Consider the following 21,343-nt stretch of genomic DNA (forward strand, 5'->3'; position numbering starts at 1 on the left):
CCGCATCCAGAAGATTGAAGCTGCTGCCTCTCTCCCTCTCTATCTCTCTGTGCCTTCCGGTGCAGCCGAATGTGACAACTGGAATATATTGGAAGTGAGCCACCAATCAAATCAACGTCTTGGTATCAGGTCCCATCTTTTGCTATTGTTTTTTTCCGCCTTCTATTTCACAATCAAATTGGCTTTTTATGATCATTTACCCCAAAAAAAAAAAAAAAAATTATTACCACTAATGATGGAATTTTTAAAAATATTTTCATTCAGATATTTTTATTTTAAAATAATTATATTTAAATTTTATATTTTTAAAAATCATTATCAACCTTATATGTTTTTATATTTAATAAAATATACCAATATGTTAGTTTTTATTAATTAAATGGCTATTAGGTCAAAAATTAATAAAACTTAAAAAAATTTAAAATAATATTTTATAATTAAATAATATTATAAAAATACAATTATAGCATTTAAATGTTAAAATTAATTAATAAAAATAAAAAATATTATAATTAAGATAAAAAAATTAAACTTTTCGTAATATAAACATTAAAAAATTATATTGTGTGACCCACTATCAATTTGTGTTGTTTCACTTGACGATGGAGCAAACAAATACTCCCACTACCATAAGTGCCCTATACAACAAACCCCCTACGTGAGCTCACACTTTTGTCCATTGCCACTAATATTGTCTATTTTTCTAAAAAATAAAAAATTTACCTTTTATATAATAAAATTTATTATATCTCTCCAAACAAATTTATTATTATCCGTAATCATTGACATTGCCAGGTGTAAACGTAAGGAAATTTCCTAGAAGTGGTAAAATGGTTTTGATAAATCATCTTGATTGATAGCACAATTAGTTTTATGAAAAAAATTCCAAAATTCCAATTACAATGAGATATTGGTTGAGTGGATATAATAACAAGGAAAGGAATAATTTTATTTTATTCTTATTTAATTTTTTGGTAGAAAAAGAAAAAATGTTATTATCCGATAGGATGCTTTGCACGCCATTCAACACACGCGACGTCAGGAGTCTCTGAAACCGTTCGAAAAACTATCCATAATATCCTCAACAATTTGTTTCTGAGTACTTCTTCCATGTACTATATCACACACAATTTTATCATCTTACTACACGTGTCACTCTTTAACACCCCTCATCATCAAAACCACAATTGCCATTTGCCAACAATGTCAACCACTTCCAAATAATAAACAAACAGGCTGTTTTTGCACATTACCAAAAAAAAAAAAAAAAAATTTGCTGTTTTTACTTTTGTATTTAGATTATGATTGTATGCTTATGATTATGACACTATATTCTGTATATTTTTATGGTAAATTTTTGGCTATATTTCTGGATTGTTTCTTCCCTCATTTTGATTTTGATGGTGCACCGTTACAATAGTAATGTGTAAGTAGATAATAAGATGTGAAAATAATAACAAAAAGTGAAAAATTCAGTAAAACGTGCTCGATTCTATAACTTTGATGCGTTGGAAGCACGCCCTCAGTATATTCCCATTTTATTGTGGGAATATAAATTATATAAAAAACAAAAGGTGTTGAATTTAACATCTGTACTATAGTATACAGGATAATGATAAATCGATTGTGGTATGTAAATTTTTTTTTATTTGTTGATAATATGTGTTATGTAAATTAAATAAGTAATTATTGCGGACGATAAAAAGCTGGTGGTCGTATCAAAATAATAATAATAATAATAATAATAAAGAAATAAAAAGCTTGTGGGGTGCTACAAGAAATGATGTTTGGATGTTTGATTATTATTAGTATATTTGATTATTAGTAGTTTGTTGTACTTCTATTACTTCATCTGTGCAATGTTTGTATGAGAGAGAGACTTTATCTTACGGCAACACTGTCCCACATATTAGGTTTTTAGCCGTCCGATAAATTCGAATCTTGTGTAAGAATCCGGTAACGAGATCGGACGGCAGAGAGGATGACATATAAGATAGGCGTATAAAAAGGAATTGCATAGTAACAATTCTCTCAAATGCTGGGGATATTTTCATCGTTTTCAAAATATAAATCAACCAGTAGCCTTCACAAAAATCCTTCACTCTCACCGTGGCTCTTCTTTAACTCTCGCTAGTACTCCGTAAGCTTAGAAAGGCTCTGCATTTTCCGGCCGACGCATACCGGCGGAGCTAGGGTTCCGGCTAGGATGGGAACGACGGTGCTTTCGGTTTTAGCGACGGAGATCGTGATTCCCGTCTGCGCCGTGGTCGGGATAATCTTCTCGCTCGTGCAGTGGTTTCTGGTCTCGCGCGTGAAGCTCACGACAGAGCGGCACGGGTCGTCTTCCTCTCCTAACAGCAACAAGAACGGGTTCGGCGACTATCTCATCGAAGAGGAAGAAGGCCTTAACGACCACAACGTCGTCGTTAAGTGTGCTGATATACAGAATGCAATTTCTGAAGGTAGAACTTTTGAGTTATAGATCTTGAGGTTTTATTTAGATCTAGGGCGGGTCTTTTCTGATTATTTCTCTGTCCTAAATCTCCTTAGTTTGTTCTCCGAAAATATTGGAGATTTAATCTCCGTTTGCGAGCTGAGAGATAACAGGGAAAAGGAACAGAGTGCAACTTTGAATCCTTATATATTCTTCCCTTTCTACTTCACCCTTTTCATTCTTAAAAACGTTTTCAACCTTAGGTTATGGTTAGCTCAGTTGAATGGCAGTTAAACATAGTTATTTCTTTTTTGTTTTCTTATGTATTTCGGATTTTGTAAGATGAAGAAACTGAGCTGTGATTTTTCTCTGTTTGGTAGCTCAAAATAAATGGCTGTTTATACAGTTCTAGGGTCGTATAGGTTTGGCCTTGTTCGTTTGCAGAGATAAGAGTTGAGCCAATTCGAATTTTTATTCAGAGATATGAGTTTAGGCAGTTGGTTTTTCACAAAGATCTGCTTTTTGGTCTTTACCAACAAACGTAATTTATATATTTGATTTATTTATTTATTTTTTTCAGACTCTTGTTTATTCTATTTGGATCTAGTTTTGGGAAGAATAGCTTATTAATACGGCATTCTTTTGGGGTGAAATTGGCTTTATTATTATTAATGGCAGTAAATATCTTTGTCATATATTAATATGTTCATTTGGCTTTTGTGGTTTTATTATTATTACGTGTCTGAAACTTTATACGTCGTCGTATTATTTTTCCACATGTGGCTCTTTTTAGATTAGGTTATTTTAGTATTTTATATTTAATATATATATATATATATATATATATATATATATATATATTTATCGTGTTTTTGTTGCCAATACAAGCTTGGGTTATTTTTTATGTATGTATAAATTTTTTTTTTTATCACTGAGAGTGTATAAATATTTTTTTAATCACTGAGAGTGTTTTTATCTAGCTGCATCTTAGTAAGTTTCCTAGCCGCTATGGATTTATTTTGTCAGTGATAAAGACATATGGTGTAATAATTCCGCCAACCAAAAAAATAAAATGCTAAGATTTCTATACTACTGTCACCATTGAATTCCCTTTCCATCCTTTTTGATCTTAGGAATATGGCCTCCCAACTTGGCTTCTGTATGATATAAGTAAGAAGTAAGGTGTATAGAAATGTTTGGTTTCTCACTCACAGATGCCTTATAAAGCAACAAATCCAGGTTTAATTCGGTGGGTTACCTATATTAGGATTAAAAAATTATTGTGAAGATTATTGTTTGACTCAAGGTGAATCCCAAAAATATAAGAATTTCAACTAATAAAAGTAAAAATTTTGATATTCTAACAACTAATAAAAGTTGTTAGATTTTTTTTTTCCCTCTTAGCCGGTAAACTTTATATATTAACACACATATTGGTCGAAATTGATCGGCATGTCAATTTTAGATTTTTTTCCTCTTAGCTGGTAAACTTTTTATATTAACACACAAATTGGTCGTAATTGATCGGCATGTCAATTCTAGTATATTTAAACCTGTGATATCTATGGATGTCAGGTGCGACGTCCTTTCTCTTTACTGAATATCAGTATGTTGGGGTCTTCATGGTTGCTTTTGCAATCTTGATCTTCATCTTTCTTGGATCTGTTGAGGGCTTCAGTACAAAGAGTCGGCCCTGCACATATGATGATCAGAAGATGTGTAAGCCAGCGCTTGCCACTGCCATCTTCAGCACTGTGTCTTTTTTGCTTGGTGCTATTACCTCAATCCTGTCTGGTTACCTTGGGATGAAAATTGCCACTTATGCAAATGCAAGGACAACATTGGAAGCTCGAAAAGGTGTTGGGAAAGCTTTCATCATAGCATTCAGGTCTGGTGCGGTGATGGGATTTCTGCTTGCTGCAAATGGTCTTCTGGTTCTGTACATCGCTATCAATCTCTTCAAGATTTACTATGGTGATGATTGGGAAGGCCTTTTTGAGGCCATTACTGGTTATGGTCTTGGTGGATCATCCATGGCTCTTTTTGGAAGAGTTGGTGGTGGAATCTATACTAAGGCTGCTGATGTTGGTGCAGATCTGGTAGGGAAGGTTGAGAGAAACATTCCAGAGGATGACCCAAGAAATCCAGCTGTAAGCATCAGTTTTATTAGAAGTATAATGCTTTGTAATCTGCTTTTATTTTGGACCCATGGATGCTTAGTTTGTTATCCTTTCAGGTGATTGCCGATAATGTTGGTGATAATGTTGGGGATATTGCTGGAATGGGATCTGATCTTTTTGGATCATATGCTGAATCGTCCTGTGCTGCCCTTGTTGTTGCTTCCATCTCATCTTTTGGGATCAATCATGATTTCACTGCTATGTCCTATCCTCTCCTTATTAGTTCCATGGGTATTATTGTTTGTTTGATCACAACCATCTTTGCCACTGATTTCTGTGAGATCAAGGCTGTCAAAGAAATTGAACCAGCTCTGAAAAAGCAGCTCATCATCTCCACTGTTCTTATGACTGTTGGAATTGCAGTCATTAGCTGGATTGCTCTGCCATCATCATTCACAATTTTCAATTTTGGGACCCAGAAAGATGTAAAGAACTGGTAAGCTTGCAGAACTTTTCGGGAAAAGTAAGTGAACTTGCAAGATGTGTAGAAAGTTTTCACCCAATTTTATGAATTGTCATGCTACTAGAATAAGGAGTGTTACCTTGTATAGTTTGCTCTAAAAATCCTAAGAGTCCAATCATTATGTTACTGATGTGATTTGGATTTTGCAGGCAGCTGTTCTTATGTGTGGGTGTTGGTTTGTGGGCTGGACTTATTATTGGGTTTGTGACTGAGTATTATACCAGCAATGCTTACAGGTGCTTTTGATAGTTAGAATCTTGCTGTTCTTGATACAAGTAGTAGTGCTATTTTCTTGTGGTGTTGACTCTTGATTCATGTGTTTGCAGCCCTGTGCAAGATGTCGCTGATTCCTGCAGGACTGGTGCTGCAACCAATGTTATCTTTGGGCTTGCTTTGGGATATAAATCTGTCATTATTCCTATTTTTGCCATTGCAGTCAGCATTTTTGTTAGTTTTAGCTTTGCTGCAATGTACGGCATTGCTGTTGCTGCCCTTGGGATGCTGAGCACCATTGCTACAGGTTTGGCTATTGATGCTTATGGGCCCATCAGTGATAATGCTGGAGGTATTGCTGAAATGGCTGGCATGAGCCACCGAATCCGTGAGAGAACGGATGCTCTTGATGCTGCTGGCAACACCACTGCTGCTATTGGAAAGGTACTGTAATATCTTTGGATATTTTCGAAATTGAGATTTATTTATTTTAGGTTGTCATATATGTATATATTCATGTATATAATGTTTTTTTAAAAATTTTATATATTGTATTATTTAATATTATCTAAAATTATAAATATATTATTTTTTATATATATATATAGTAAAAATTCAAAAATTGTTTTTTGTTTTCAGTATTGTTGAATTGGCCGGTAGTATTTTTGGTCTCTTAAGAAATTTGTTTTAGACGGTCAATGGGGTTTCAGTTAATTTCTCAAGCATCCTGTTCTATGAAAAGTCCCCGTCACTGAAGATGACTAAGAAATCCTGTAGTTGTACTTAAAATTTTTGCTTTCACAACTCCTATAAACAGTTGCTATAAGCTGTGGAGCTGGTTTATCTGATATATCTTCTCCTGTAGTCTCTGCTGTAGTAATTGTTATTTGCCTTGGTGTTTTTTCGACTCCAAATATGCTTGTGTTCTCTTTAAGTTGTCACTAACTCCATTTGCCATTTGATTATAGGGGTTTGCCATTGGATCTGCTGCACTAGTGTCCTTGGCCCTATTTGGTGCCTTTGTGAGCCGTGCAGCTATATCAACTGTAGATGTCCTAACTCCTAAGGTCTTTATTGGCCTGATAGTTGGTGCCATGCTTCCTTACTGGTTCTCTGCTATGACAATGAAGAGTGTGGGAAGTGCAGCTTTGAAGATGGTTGAGGAAGTTCGCAGACAGTTCAATACCATTCCAGGTCTCATGGAGGGTCTTGCCAAGCCTGATTATGCTACCTGTGTCAAGATTTCTACTGATGCATCCATCAAGGAGATGATTCCACCAGGTGCCCTTGTCATGCTTACTCCCCTCATTGTTGGAACATTCTTTGGTGTAGAGACCTTATCTGGTGTTCTGGCTGGTTCCCTTGTTTCCGGTGTCCAGGTAATTATTGGACATTAGAGCATAATCGAAGAAACTCAAAATTTTTTAATTTGATTCCACCACTTTGATTCAGTGGAGCTATTATTTGCGTATGCATTTTGAGATCCTAACTTATTATCCTTATTTTTTTATTTTATCAGATAGCAATATCTGCTTCTAACACTGGTGGTGCATGGGACAATGCTAAGAAGTACATTGAGGTAATAATGCATGAATGTAAATGATTTTTGGTTCTCAGTAAGAATGTAGTATTTAAACGATGTGAATTTATGGGGTTTGAATTTTCAGGCTGGCGCTTCAGAGCATGCAAGAACACTTGGGCCAAAGGGCTCTGAACCACACAAGGCAGCTGTGATAGGTGACACCATTGGAGACCCTCTCAAGGACACCTCTGGCCCCTCGCTCAACATCCTTATCAAGCTTATGGCGGTGGAGTCACTTGTCTTTGCTCCTTTCTTCGCCACTCATGGTGGCCTGCTTTTTAAGATCTTTTAAGGGAGTCTATGACGAGAAAGTATTGTTGGGGATGGCAAAAGGCTCAGTTTCATTTAGTTGACGAGATAACATTGTTGGGGATGGCTAAAGGCTCAGTTTCATTTAGTTCTATTTTTGGTCCTGAGGAGGAAGAGGCTTATTTAACTTTTTTTCTGTTTTTTACCATTTTTCTTGTACCAGTATACCTCCTTCTTAGGTAGTGTTTTATTCAAGTTATGAACTCTGAGAATCAATTACAATCTAGTTTGGCGAGAGCTTAAACATCATGAAATGATTGTGGAAAAAAGAGGCTCAACGTGGGCCGTGGCCTCTTTAATTTATATGTTTTTCCGTGATTGGTTTTGAAGTGCCTTGTTCTAAAGTTAAGCTTCATAGCGTATTTTTATTTATTTTTGTTGAGAGTAAGAATCATAAGGCAAGGAAGAAGAAACCCCAAGTATAAAATCTTGCTCTTGGTGTTTTTGGTAAATAAAACTGCACTAAGCACAAAAGGGGGGGAAGGGAACAAGGCAAAACACTGATTGCCCTTCAGCACACACGAAAACTTCCTCAGAGATTATTTGAGAAACCAAACCAGCAGGACGATTGCAAAGAAAATCATGAGAGCAAAACAAAATGTTATCCTTCAAGGCACACTTAGGTGCAATATCAGCGCACTTATTGGCCTGTCTTGTGGTCCAAGAAACAGACCAGTTCTTCTCTTTCAATTTACGTCTGAGAGACGAGATGATTTCCCATGTTTCCCATTCACACGGCTCTGAAGAGGCATTAATCTGATTTGACAACAGAAAGGGAATCACAAAACCAGTCCACAAAAGGCCAATCAAATTCCTCAGCTATAGTTAAGGCCCATTCAATAGCCTTAAGTTCAGCCACATCAATTCTTGGAGGAGGGACTGGTTTAGCTGAAAGAAGAATAACCTTCCCTTTGTCGTCTCTAGCAATCAAAGCAAAATTGCTCTTGGTGTTTTTGGACCAAAGTAAAGCCAGAGGAAATGATAAAATTAAGAAATCGAAAAAAACCTTGCAAAGAGTGGGCATCAAAGTTAAGAAAATTAGGGAGTAAGATGGAACAATTACCAAGGTTGGTCACGACAAAAAGAGGAAAAATAAATTTATAAAATCTTTCGTTCATGGGGATCAGTCCAATTAAAAGTGAAAAATGAAACAAATAATCACAATTAATAGAAAAAAAAACTTTGAAAAGAAAAGAGAAAAAAAAAAGAAAAAAAAGAAGAAGTAAAAACCTATACTGTAAAAGCAACAGCTGCCAGCAGTATTTGTAGTATATTAAGGTCTGTCGAGGAATCTTATGGATGACATAAGAATACAACCTCCTTCAAGGATTTAAGCTAGTTCAAGAGTTCTTAAATATTACTTCTTTCTTCTTTTATTTTTTTCCTTCTTCCTACTTGTTCTCTACGTCCTTTTTCTTCCTCTTTGATTTGATCTTTCCAAATGGCAATCTAATTTCAATTCAGGTAAGGTTAAATTAAACCTTTTTTTTTTTTTTTTTTTTTTTTTGGGTGTGGATAAATAAGGGTTAAATTAAACTACTCTTAACTTTTCATGTTGTTTGACATTTTGGTCCAAAATTTCATTTTTAAAAAAAAAAAAGGAAAAAGAAAAAAAATTAAAAAAGTGAAAAGTGAGGCATGTGAGACACATGACCTGACGAATGTTAATGGTCTATTAAAATTGAGATCTAATTGGTTCACTGTGCAAGATGTCTGAAATTAAAGGTTTTAAAATAGAGAGCTTAAATTGCATACCCCATATTAATTTTTTTTACATAAAAAAATACAGTTTGGTCTCCGAGTGAAAGCAACAAAGCCAAGAAGTTATTTACAAGGAAAAAAAATAATAAAAAATGCCAAGAAATGATTTACTGAAACAAAAAAATAATAAAAGAAAGAAAGAAGCCAAGAAGTGGCGGGGTCGAAGTACAGCAAGTCTTTTTTGTTTCTTTTGTTATTACTAATGTTTGATTGACAAAATCATATGCAGCATAAATAAAAAATGAAGAGGATGCATGTGTAAAAAAAAACAAAATAAATGATCTATATGAAAAATACACAAATTAAAAGGATAATCAAGTAATAACCACTCAATTTGAATTTTAGTGATTATGATCGAGGTTGTAGCAAGAAAAGTACATGGAAAAGATCGATCAGTGACATCACTTTCTATTCTCTCTCCATAATTGAACTTTCAATGCTTTCTCGTCTCCATACAATTGTTGATTATGATTTGCATTCTTCTTTCTTTTTCTTCTTCTTGATGATGATTCATGTTGTTTTTACTATTCTTTAAAGCCAATTACAAGGAAAATGTTAAATTATCACTTATATAGAAAACTTAAACTGTTAAATTATTTGTTTGACGTGTATGTCAAAGTATGTCAACATTCCTTTTTATTTATAAATCATTTTTGTCAGCTATTAGGAAGTGCGATAGACATACATATACATATATACATATATACATACATATATATATATATATATATATATCATGTTATGTTAATAGAAAATAAACAAACTTTTGTCCTCGATTTAGTGAATTTCTAAATATAATATTTTAAAGTTAAATCCAGATGTTAAAGGAGATGAATAATATCACTAAACATCATGTAGAAACATACAAGTAGATGGGCTGCACCTGAAACTATATAGGAATTTGCTCATTGCAGCTTAAAGTATTTTTTTTTTCTGATATTCTGCAATTAAACCTTGCACTCTTGGTCTTTTTAAAACTTTTCACTCAAACCTTTAACAGACTTTACACGTGCAAAACATGTGTCTTTGATAAAAAGGCATCTAAGGTCTTTTCCACCTGTTATCTCTTCTTCCCTCGTCTTCTCTTCTGTTTATCAGAGTTAAAACCCTATGGACAATCACAATTTATCATTATTTTCAAATTCTATATATCAAAAAGTGGAGCCGTTGCATGGTTTTCAATTTCTTCTAGGACAAACAAAATCTGCATAAGCAAAAGAATATAACACACGAAAAACTAAATTGAAAACAAAATCAAAGGAATGCAAATTAAGTTAGGGTGTGTTAATAAATCATTTGCCCTACTCCACCACGTTCAAACTTAGCTTCCATTTGCATATGTGAGGAAATCAAGCTTTTAGAATTTGCTTCTGATGTTGAATCGAAGAGTTGGTTTCCTTTAAACCTAAAGCATTCATCAATGGCAAATGAAAAAAAATAAAAATAAAAATAAAATAAAAAAGGAGGAAAGCTGTAAAGATTTGTGGGAGAAATTGAATGTGGGAAGATTTATGGGAATATTTCTGATATGATTTTCTATTACTTCATTCTTTGAAGGAAAAATTGAAGATTTCTGATTACGCATTTACATTTATTTGGAACTAGATTGTGCTATCTTTTTTTGCAAAAGTTAATGGCCATTCTGATAAATGGGTCAGTAAGTCCTTAGATTTCTAATGAAATATTTCTCTTCCTCTTCTCCCAGAATATATAAAATCTCATCTTTGAAAATAATGGCAAATTTAAAAATCTAAAATTAAGAAAACTTGTTGAATATAAATTTTATGAGGAGCAAGATCAAGTTTGCCCTAAAATGGGAACAGACAATGACCAAATGGCATCTTGCAATAAGTCCAGATAGCCTATATATGACTACAATTATATAGTGCTTTGAGCGTTTGAACAAATATTGGAGTGGTTTTCAACTTTGGGTTTTTGAATTTCATGCAAAATTTGGTCAGAATGGATTCACAGAGCATATATTATATAAAACAAAAAAAATCTCATGTTTTGGTGTGGAGAGTGATCTGTGATCTTTCCCAAATCTTAAATCTCTAATCTATATATCAAGAAGATGAAGAAGGAGGAGTATTAATGGGTAGAAAAATGCACTTTCATTACTGTCACTTGGTATCCATGTGTCTAAGTTTGTTAGAGGTTTGGACGGAAAATTTTAAAAAGACCAATAGTGCAAGATTTAGTAGAGTTCCAAATGCAAAATATCAGAAAAAATAATTAGGATACAATATATAAAGTTTGATACAGTTTGGGGTATATTGCTGTCAATATCTCAAAATATAATTGATTTTTATAAAAATTCAGCTATATACTTTTGATCAAAATGATAGTTCATTTATAGTTCACAATAATAACACCTTTTAGCAAAGAATGGGGCAGCATTACTTAAAAAAAAGAAAAAGAAAAAAGGAAAAAAGAAAAAGAAAAAAAGAAAAAAAAGAAAAGAAAAAGGAATTGGTTTGTCCATATATGATTCCGTGAATAGTAAGAATAATTGGATCTGATATAGAATTATTGTAGGAGTTATTGGATCTGATAGAAGCAAGTAGAATTATTGTAGAAGTTATGCATATCAAATTATGAATACCAAATCATGCAAGTAGGTATGTGGAGGCTGTTATTAAATAGTTGTTTGTTATTGCTACTGGCAACCAGTCTAAGAGTCTTCATCCAGCATCCTCCGATTAAGACACGATGAGACAATTTTTCTATTTGAAATACTTGATTGGACAATGAGACAATTTTTCTGTTTGAGATACTTGATTGGACCATATATGATATATAAAATCCTTTTAAAATAAGAAATATATTGGCTTCATTTTTACAAGCTGTTTTGATTTCATATCTCCCCCTAGAAACCCCAGATCCTTTTAATTTTTCTTTTTTTTTGGGTGAATTTTTGGGTCAATTTCCCTTGTCACAGACAATACAAGAAATATAATAAGTCCAACAATATGATGATGTTGGTTGTCATTTGTTAACAAAATTTTCAATATTCATGATGTAATATCAAACATCAATATAAAAAATTAATTGCTAATATACTTGTATTTTAGATTTTTATAGCGGAAAAGTTAGATTGAAATAGAACTTCTCCGCATAAGGCCAGAACCACAATTAATGAAGTTGTGCTACCTATAAATTGATGAATTATATTTTCTATTACCATCTATTGATTTATTTTTTGAAACTACTATTTATTAGTTGTGCTAATATTTTAGCTCAAGTATAGTAAAAAGTCATTGTTTTATCAAATATTAACCCAGCCAACTTTTGCCCAAAAAAAAAAAAAAAAAAAAAAAAAAAGAGCAGCAACCCATTATTTCTCATCTCCCAAACATCACCATTATTTATAGGACTAGGTCTTGAAGAGATTTATTTATATAGGAAAAATACTATTTATCATTATTAATAATGGATTACCACAAAATTATAACAACTTAATGAAATTAATCTATCCAATTTAATCTAATTGATTGGATTGATCCAATTAAATTAGATTGAATTAGATTAAAAATTTTGAAATCCAATTGAATTGAATTGGATATGTGATATCCTAACTTTGATTCTTTTGCCTAAGTTATAATATAAATGTATAGCTATAGTTAAGCATGTGGAGGAATTCCCACTTTTGATGTTCTTTTTCAATAATAAACCCAATTACACAATAACATTTTTTGTAAATTGGATCTCACAATAGATATCATCTAAGTAACTAAACTGTAACTAAAAAGAATTTCAAGTTAATTTCAAGTCAATTTCAAGTATGATATATAAAATTGATGTGGGTCCTACTATATTATATGTATATTATAGGGGCAACTCGTTGCCCTAGTTATTACGGAATTGTTGAATTTGATTATTGGTTACAAAATATAATAAATGTTAATTTCCTAAACCAAAAAAAAAAAAAATAAATAAAATTATTGCTTTGTCATGCTTAATTTTATATGCAAATGTGGTAATTGATTAGCCATTTTATATTGCATGAGAAGATTAGATAATTGGATTGCAAATGGAGCTTGTTTGGCTAAAGACATTTAGATTGCCTACTTATACATCCTGTCCTGTTAAATGAGAAGCTTTAGTTGGAATTTGGCTAAGCTCTATCAAAATTTCCTTCTTTTAACTCATTAACCAACACAAAACACTTGCTCACTTTAGAGACTTTGGTTCATATAAGGCAACGAAACTAGTGATATATATACATATGCATGTATATTTTGAAGATAAGGAAAGTAGTGATTTTACTTGTGATATAATTGGAATACGAGATATTAGATTTATTTGCACACATACCTGCGGTGCACCGACTCCTATGGGGTGGTTTTTCTTCGAAAAATTAGGATTGCGGGGCAAACTTGGGACAAAGATAAAAACTGAATTGAGAACGGGCCTGAGGACAAAGAATAAATACCCTTGTCCGAACCCAGCCCAGTATATATATTTATTTATTTTTTATAATTTCATTTATGTAAAATATCATTTTTTTCTTTTCTTACAAACTCTAACATTAAGCCCTCAATTTTGGCCACCGACATCACGTTGATATATTTTATTATATTTTTAGTACATTTTAGTCATTTTATTTACATTTTATTCATAAATAATTTTTTTTTATATAAATTTCTCAAAAAAAATTATATGAATTATATAAAAAAAAAGGACGAAAACCACCTCGCCTCGTTCCCGATTGGGAAATTTCCATCCCCATCTCGCTTATAAAAAAACGTAGAAAACCAGAGGACGGGATAGAAAATTCTATGCAAGGATGGGAATGAGATTTTAAAAACCAGCCCCGTCCATCCTATTGACATTCCTAGATTTGGATGAGCAATTAAATAAAATTGTTTCAAAGATTCACATACAGGTATATTAAATAAAGAGTAAAGCCAGGTATTACCATCTAACCTGTATTAAAAGCTAAAAATTATGGAATTAATAGAATAAAAACAGAAAAAAGAGGTGAATTTACGGTGAAGTAATAATGTATTGGTATCACATATACAGTAACTGGATTAAAATGGAAATAGTTAAACTTGGCTACACAGAATTTAGAATTTTAGTTCTAGGATCTTTAATTTTATCAATATAGTTTTGGCAGTTAAATAATGGTTTTATTAAAGGCTAAATTAAAATAAGTATGATTTTGAGTGGGAAGTGGGAATAAGCCTGAAAGCACGATTATAATTTGGGTTCTAACTAGAGTAAGACAGTAATCTTGTATTGGTAATTTAAATGTAGCTCATACCTCCCAGCTACTGGATGGTGGAAAAGGAGAGAGGTATAGTTTTATTTAAATTTTACATAAAAATGACATGAGCATAATTGAGTATACTGTTTGATTATGAGTTTAGAAGTTAATTTTGTGAAATTTAAATATGGATTCGGATATGGGATCCCAATACGAGAGGTTAAAATTTAAAATCTTAATAACTGTGCGTATTTATATATAGAGAAACTAGTTATTAAAGAAACTATATATATATATATATATATTTATATATTATATGCAAGTAGGTGCTGCATATTAGATTTAGGGAAAGGAATGGAAAGGTATTTCAAGAATTACAAGTATACATAATTGATTGAGAGATAGAGATTTGGAATCAATAACTTTACGACGCATCAGGTGTGAGAAATAGTGATTTTCATTCTATTAAATTTGGGAACTATTGAGACAAATAGTTTTATTTTAGTAAGGAGTATGTGTGTATGCATATATATATATATATATATATATATATATATATATATATGTATGGTTTTATTTTAGCATGGAGTATATTTGGAATATGAATTTGGTGATTTGAAACTAAAATTTTAAGAATTGGTTATATGTATATATCGGGCAGATATACATATCAATGAGACTACTGTTTTTTAGTAACTACTGTTTAAAGTTTTGGATCGGTCAAGCTGATGCATATGTTTTAAGGTGACATGAAGGGATAGTTGAAATGATAGATTTCACACTTAAAAGAGAAGTGGGCTGAATGAATGTGTTTTTAGGTGCGTATGCACACGTACATGTATATAATAGGTTAACATGAAAAATAATTTATTGTTAAACCAAAAAAAAAACAAAAAAGAAAAAAGAAAAAAGAAAAATAATTTATTGGTTTTAATATTGAATATTTTTTATTAGTACTTAAATTATAAAAAAGTTAGAATTTAAAATTTTAAAAATAATTAGATATTAATTTAATAACATATTAAAACCATATTTAAAAAAACAATCATGTAAGAATTTGATAATTGATAAATATAATTTTAAATTTCAATATTTAACATGATTTAAGAGAAAAAAAAAAAACAACTGATGTTAGTACTTGATTTGAGTTGGTTATATATATATATATATATATCTATATACAGACTTAAATAAGGTCTTTAATATAAAAATTAATATGATATTCAATTTTTAACGCTTTGATTGCATTAAAGATTAATATTTAAAACTACATTTATTAATCATTGGATTATGATAGGTTCTAAATAGTATTTTAATATGTTAAAAAAAAATCATATTTTACTACTTTTTAAGTTTTAAATCTTATCTGTTAATGTAATTAAATGATCATCAAAGATAAACTTTAGTTTAATAAAATAAGATAAATCTCATGATCATCAAAGATAAACTTTAGTTTAATAAAATAAGATAAATCTCATTATAGACTAACCGAGATATATATCTATATATATATATATATATATATATACTTATATGGAGATAAAAGGGAATTATAACAAAAGCCCCATTTAGCCAAATTGGTTTTTAGGCTAAATTAATTTTAGTTTTATTTTGGTACATGCATGGAAACAATAGCAAAATCAATTAAGAATATTATGCTTAAACTAATTGGAGAGGGGGGATTTTGTAGTTATTACTAATGATCATTATTTGTTGAATTGTTCCAAGATGACTATACTTAAAGGAATTAAATATTAGAGAGTATTAGTCTGAATAAATACGAGTTAAAAGGTAGATTACTAAATAGAGTTAAATTATGTTGTCAATTGTCATTTTTCTAATAGAAAAATATTTATTGTACTTTGTATTTGCATTAAGGTTCAAAGGTTGAATTTCTTTGTTGTGCTAACTTTAACGTGGACATATGATAGGGTAAGTAAACAATCACCTGAAATCACAGTATATTTATTTGTACCATGTACAATGTGATCAACGCACGAAATTTCTTAGTTGTTATGTGAAAGTTTCTGAATTATTCAGTGGTGATACATATTGATGTGTTATATGCATATATATATATATATATATATTGGTTCATATAAAAGCATGACGTGTGTATGGTGCAGTAGATATTAATTATGTGCATATAAACTGTCAGATTATGAAAGTTAATGAAATTATGATTGTATGGACCACCAAATATGCGCACTTGGATATTGTTTCATATGTATATGGTGGAATATGGATTGGAGGATGCCTCCGAGAGGAAAAACTGCATATCTAGGAGAAAGCTGTGGAAATATGGGCATGTTATGCGTTGGCAAAATCCAATCCAACTCGTTTAAACCGATCAATTCAATTAATTTTTAGTAGTTTTAATTGGATTTTTTACATAAATGTATTGGATTGGATTCAAAATATCATAAATTTTATGGATTTGATTGGTTATTAAATTGAAAATACAAAACCAATCCAAATCATATATTATATCATTAAAAATTTATATATTTTGTATGTTTTTATTTTTATTTTTATATATTAATTTTTAATATATAATTTTAACATATCCCCAAAATTTCCAAATGAAATGAAACCCTAAATAACAGCCTGTCTTATCATTATGTTGCCTTGCTGCTAGGGGTGGGCATGGATTGGATTGGTTTGGTTTTAGACGAAAATACAATCCAATCCATACTTATCAGTTTCATTAATATAGAATCCAAATCAAACCATTAAAGCGTTAAATCCAAATCAAACTAAACCATTTATGATTTGCTTGGTTAATCGGTTTAAAACTTACTAATTTATAAATATATAATACAAAGAAAAAATTTTCCAAATATAAAATATAAAAAATAAAAAATAAATATAAATATAATTTAGGAACATATGCTAAAGCTGCCGTGAATCTTAAAGCCATGAGTCTTGGAGTAAAGGAGCAGATGGTCGAATCGAAACTTGGCGTGGTTAATGGTTATGGTGATGGACTGGTGGTGGGCAGCAACGGAGATAAATATTTAGTTTAGGGTTATAACTTACAATTCAATTTGAGATTTGGGATGTAAAAAAAATATATTAAAAATTAATATATAAAAATGGAAAAAAAAGAGTTAAAAATTGATATATAAAAATGAAAAAAATAAAAAAATATATAATTTTTTAATTATATAATATATTATTTGGATTAGATTAGATTTATATTTCCAATCCATAACCAATCCAATCCATACAATTTATAATATTTTGAACTCAATACAATCCAATTAATGTAAAAATCCTATCCAAACCATTAAAAATGGATTAGATTGGGCGGATTGAACTGGTTGAATTGAATTTTGCCCACCTCTACTTGCTGCCGCCACCACCACCATAACCATTAACCAAGTTTCGACCATTACAACAATCAAAACTCACGGCACAACAAGCTATCAGTTGCTACTCATTCTTAATTTCTTTGCTTCAATACTCAGCTATCAGTCGCTCATTCTTCATTCTTTGCTTCAATATTCACGACAGCTTCACAAGCAATACTCATTCTTTGCTTCAATACTCGGCATCAACTTGCTGTTCTTTCTTAGCTTCTAGACTCATGGCAGCTTCAAGACTCATGTTAGCTTCACAAGCAATACTCATTCTTTGCTTCGATACTTGGAATCAGTTCGTTGTTCCAAATTAATTAACCAATCCAAACGAAACCGATCATAAATTGTTTGAATTTAAAGTTTCAATGGTTTGGATTGAATTCTTCTATTAGGTAAACCGAAAATATGGATTGAATTATATTTTAGTTCAAAACTGAACCAAACCAATCCATGTCCACCCTGATGCTAGCCGAATATTCCCTCATTTGTATTTGGCCCATGATGGTATATATACGGAATAGCAATGATTATAAATGATCAAATCAAAAACGAAAACTTTCATGAACCGTGCTTACATGATTCGAGTAATGATATCATGATATGCATCTTTTTACAGGCATTAGCTCGTAAACATAATGTGAATATGATTAAACTGTACATTTTGTGTTATTTTTTTTTGAATTTAAATTAAATTATAATATGTGACTCATGAAGTTTTAATTTATTTGAAATTAGTTTTAATTTATTTGAAATTTTAGATTTATAGCATAATTATTGTCTGAAGTATTTGTGTAAGCATCAACGTCTACCTTTAGTTTGGAAAGGGTAATTGGGGGTGCCGAGTCAAGCCAATGAAGGTTGATAGGTTTGAATATTGACCAAATTCATTGAGTGTATTGGAATCGATGTATACCCTAAATGTCAATGCGATTATATGCTACATGATAAAATTTTTTGATGGTAAAAAAATAAAATAAAAAATTAAATACAATCATTGATAATAACTTGGAGATCATAAATTTAAAGCCCGGTAAGAAAATTCTCATTCTCTAATTTATCCCAAAAATAATAATAATAATAATATTTATCAAATTTACATATTTCTATTGGTGACAAACCTAAAAGCTTGTTTGCTATATAAAATGATTATTTCTAATAAAATCATTTATGAAAATAAAAAATAGAAAAAAGGGAATAATTATCTCTATTTATTTGTTTGGTAAAAATATTATATTAGAATTAAAATTTAATTTTTATAAATAAATTTTTTCAAATGCTTTAATTTGGTTAAAATTAATTAAAAATTAAAAATTAAAAATTTTTAATATATGATAATCAATCTAAATTTAAACCTATCAAAATACAATAAAAATATTATGAAACTTATTAAAATTTAATAAAAATATATTAAAATTTATCTGGATTAAAATAAAAAAATACAGATATATATATATATATATATATATATATATATATATATATATATATATATATATATATATATATATCAAATAAAATATTAAATTTAAAAAATATATTTTAATATTTATTCATCTATTTCACATACAAAACCTGGACACAGGGTATTAAACGGCCAACATGGTATATATATGCATACACACTGCACGTCATACCACACAATTTCCCACCTTTTCCACCAGGTTTTGTACAAGCCGCTGTCTTCTTCTTCGAGCTCTATACTACAATATTTATTCTCTGTTGCTCTGTCTGTTTACAAATTAACAATGCCCTTATTCTCTTCCACACAAACCAAGCTTCCTCCTTTCCCTTGTTCCACTCTCTACCCTCTTTCTCGCTCTCTTTCCTCTGTTCCCACTCTCAAACTCCGCAGACTTACCAATCTTCCTCAACCTCTCCGAGTCCGCGCCATTGACGCTGCACAGCCTTACGACTACGAGACCCATATCAAAACCCATTTTCACCAATCGAATTCCCTCAAAATCGCCATCTTTGGGTTTGGAAATTTCGGCCAGTTTCTAGCCAAGGCGTTCGTCAACCAAGGTCACTCTGTCCTCGCTTACTCTCGCTCCGACTACTCCAACACGGCTCAGAAACTCGGCGTCTCGTTCTATACGGACCCACACGACCTCTGCGAACAACACCCAGAAGTGGTTGTCTTATGCACATCCATTTTGTCCACAGAAAGCGTGATCAAATCGATCCCATTTCAGAGATTGCGTCGAAACACCCTTTTCGTCGATGTGCTTTCGGTCAAAGAGTTTCCAAGAGATTTGCTGTTGAAGCATTTGCCGACTGAGTTTGACATACTCTGTTCGCACCCAATGTTTGGACCCCAGAGCGGCAAACATACGTGGGTTGGTCTTCCTTTTGTGTACGATAAGGTCAGGATAGGCGACAGTGGGTTCAGAATCAATCGGTGTAAGAAATTCTTGGACATTTTCGCGAGGGAAGGTTGTAGGATGGTCGAAATGTCGTGCGAGGAGCATGATAGGCATGCGGCGGGTTCACAGTTCGTGACGCATACGATGGGGAGGGTGTTGGAGAAGTATGGTTTGGTTTCTTCGCCAATAAATACAAAAGGGTACGAGACCCTTTTGGATTTGGTGGATAATACAGCAGGGGATAGCTTTGATTTGTATTATGGACTGTTTATGTATAATAAAAATGCAATAAAGCAGCTTGAGAGGTTGGATATGGCATTCGAGGATCTTAAGAAAGAGCTGTTTGGGCATTTGCATGAGGCCTGTAGGAAAGAGCTGTTTGGGCATGCAAAAGCTAGAACGGAAATTTCAGACGATAAAGAGCCTGCCCGGCCACGGAAGTTGCTTTCTCTTGGTGCTCAAAATGGTGTTCTTGTAAATACTATTACGGAGACAGAGAAAAGTGATTGAAAAGAGAAAAGTGATCGAAAAGAAAAGAAAAAGGAAAACTGAAAATGATAATTTTCTGCTTCTGTGGTCTGCATACATATATATATATATATATATATCTATGAATGCTATTTAAATACTTTGCCTTTTTCTTTTGGTCGGACACGATCTTGTAGTGCCGCTCAGGAAAAAGTCGACCTTTTTCTATTTTAATCAACTTTCATATGATCTAGTTTTAATAATTAGCTATATAGTGGGCGAAATATGATATATAATAGATTTGTAACTATCAAGAGGATGCATTTCCTTGTTACTTTAATAAAGTGCCTTTTTAATTAAACGTGTTATGTTATGTTTTTCTTCTTCTTCTTCTTCTTCCTCTTCCTCTTCCTCGACAAAAATGGAGATAAAAATAAGAGGAGAATTCATCAGTTCTAGAAACTTTTGACATGATTAACCCGCTTCAACTGCCCATTTTTAATTAAGGCCTAAAGCTTGTATATATTTTTTTTATTCATGTCAAACCCAAGTTCAACTTATCTTGCTCGCCAAGCCTCAAAGTTTCTATCCAGGCTGATTAATTTCTTAGAACTTTAGATCATATATACGGATTAGATCCATATCTTTTACATAATATCAAAGCCAAACCCCAATTAATTCTACCTTCTTTTTGTTCCCTCCCTAGTAAGAGAAACTGTTATTTAGGACTCGTGAAAATCTATAATCTGCACCTTTTTTTTTTTTTTTTTTTTCCATGGTCATAAAACATAAGATCTCGGCAGAATCTTAAAGTGGTTTCTGGAGTTCCTCCTATCTTTTCCGAGTAGAGCTTCAGGCACTATGGTTTCAGTTTTTATAGCAACAAAGAAAAGTAGATGGAAAATATATTTTCAAGAGCCGGTAATATTACTGTATCATTAAGAGATACTTTATTTTTAACGGTTTTTTTTTTTTTTTTTTGGGGCGAGTTTTCAA

The 21,343-nt window shown here is 31.7% G+C and overlaps 2 protein-coding genes across 2 annotated transcripts; both read left to right on the top strand.

Annotated features, from left to right (window-relative positions):
- Positions 1-1,889: 1,889 nt before the first annotated feature.
- On the top strand, positions 1,890-7,510 carry LOC107407705 (pyrophosphate-energized vacuolar membrane proton pump). Its single transcript, XM_016015015.4, has 8 exons — positions 1,890-2,462; positions 4,010-4,584; positions 4,671-5,050; positions 5,227-5,313; positions 5,404-5,734; positions 6,259-6,669; positions 6,810-6,869; positions 6,958-7,510. Exons 1-8 carry the CDS (start codon positions 2,207-2,209, stop codon positions 7,162-7,164), a joined length of 2,307 nt encoding a protein of 768 aa, XP_015870501.1. The 5' UTR covers positions 1,890-2,206; the 3' UTR covers positions 7,165-7,510.
- Positions 7,511-19,138: 11,628 nt separating this feature from the next.
- On the top strand, positions 19,139-20,702 carry LOC107407580 (arogenate dehydrogenase 2, chloroplastic). Its single transcript, XM_016014878.4, has one exon. The coding sequence runs from the start codon at positions 19,262-19,264 to the stop codon at positions 20,387-20,389; it is 1,128 nt and encodes a 375-aa protein (XP_015870364.1). The 5' UTR covers positions 19,139-19,261; the 3' UTR covers positions 20,390-20,702.
- The last annotated feature ends 641 nt before the right edge of the window (positions 20,703-21,343 follow it).

The sequence above is a fragment of the Ziziphus jujuba genome, chromosome 1, assembly GCF_031755915.1.
Source record: "Ziziphus jujuba cultivar Dongzao chromosome 1, ASM3175591v1".
NCBI lineage: Eukaryota > Viridiplantae > Streptophyta > Magnoliopsida > Rosales > Rhamnaceae > Ziziphus > Ziziphus jujuba.

Bases quoted from the DNA above. Each gene is read 5' to 3' on its own strand.
- LOC107407580 (XM_016014878.4), top strand. From the start codon at position 19,262: ATGCCCTTATTCTCTTCCACACAAACCAAGCTTCCTCCTTTCCCTTGT.
- LOC107407705 (XM_016015015.4), top strand. From the start codon at position 2,207: ATGGGAACGACGGTGCTTTCGGTTTTAGCGACGGAGATCGTGATTCCC. The intron at 5,051-5,226 runs GTAAGCTTGCAG...TGGATTTTGCAG, and splicing joins CAGAAAGATGTAAAGAACTG to GCAGCTGTTCTTATGTGTGG. The intron at 6,870-6,957 runs GTAATAATGCAT...TTGAATTTTCAG, and splicing joins ATGCTAAGAAGTACATTGAG to GCTGGCGCTTCAGAGCATGC.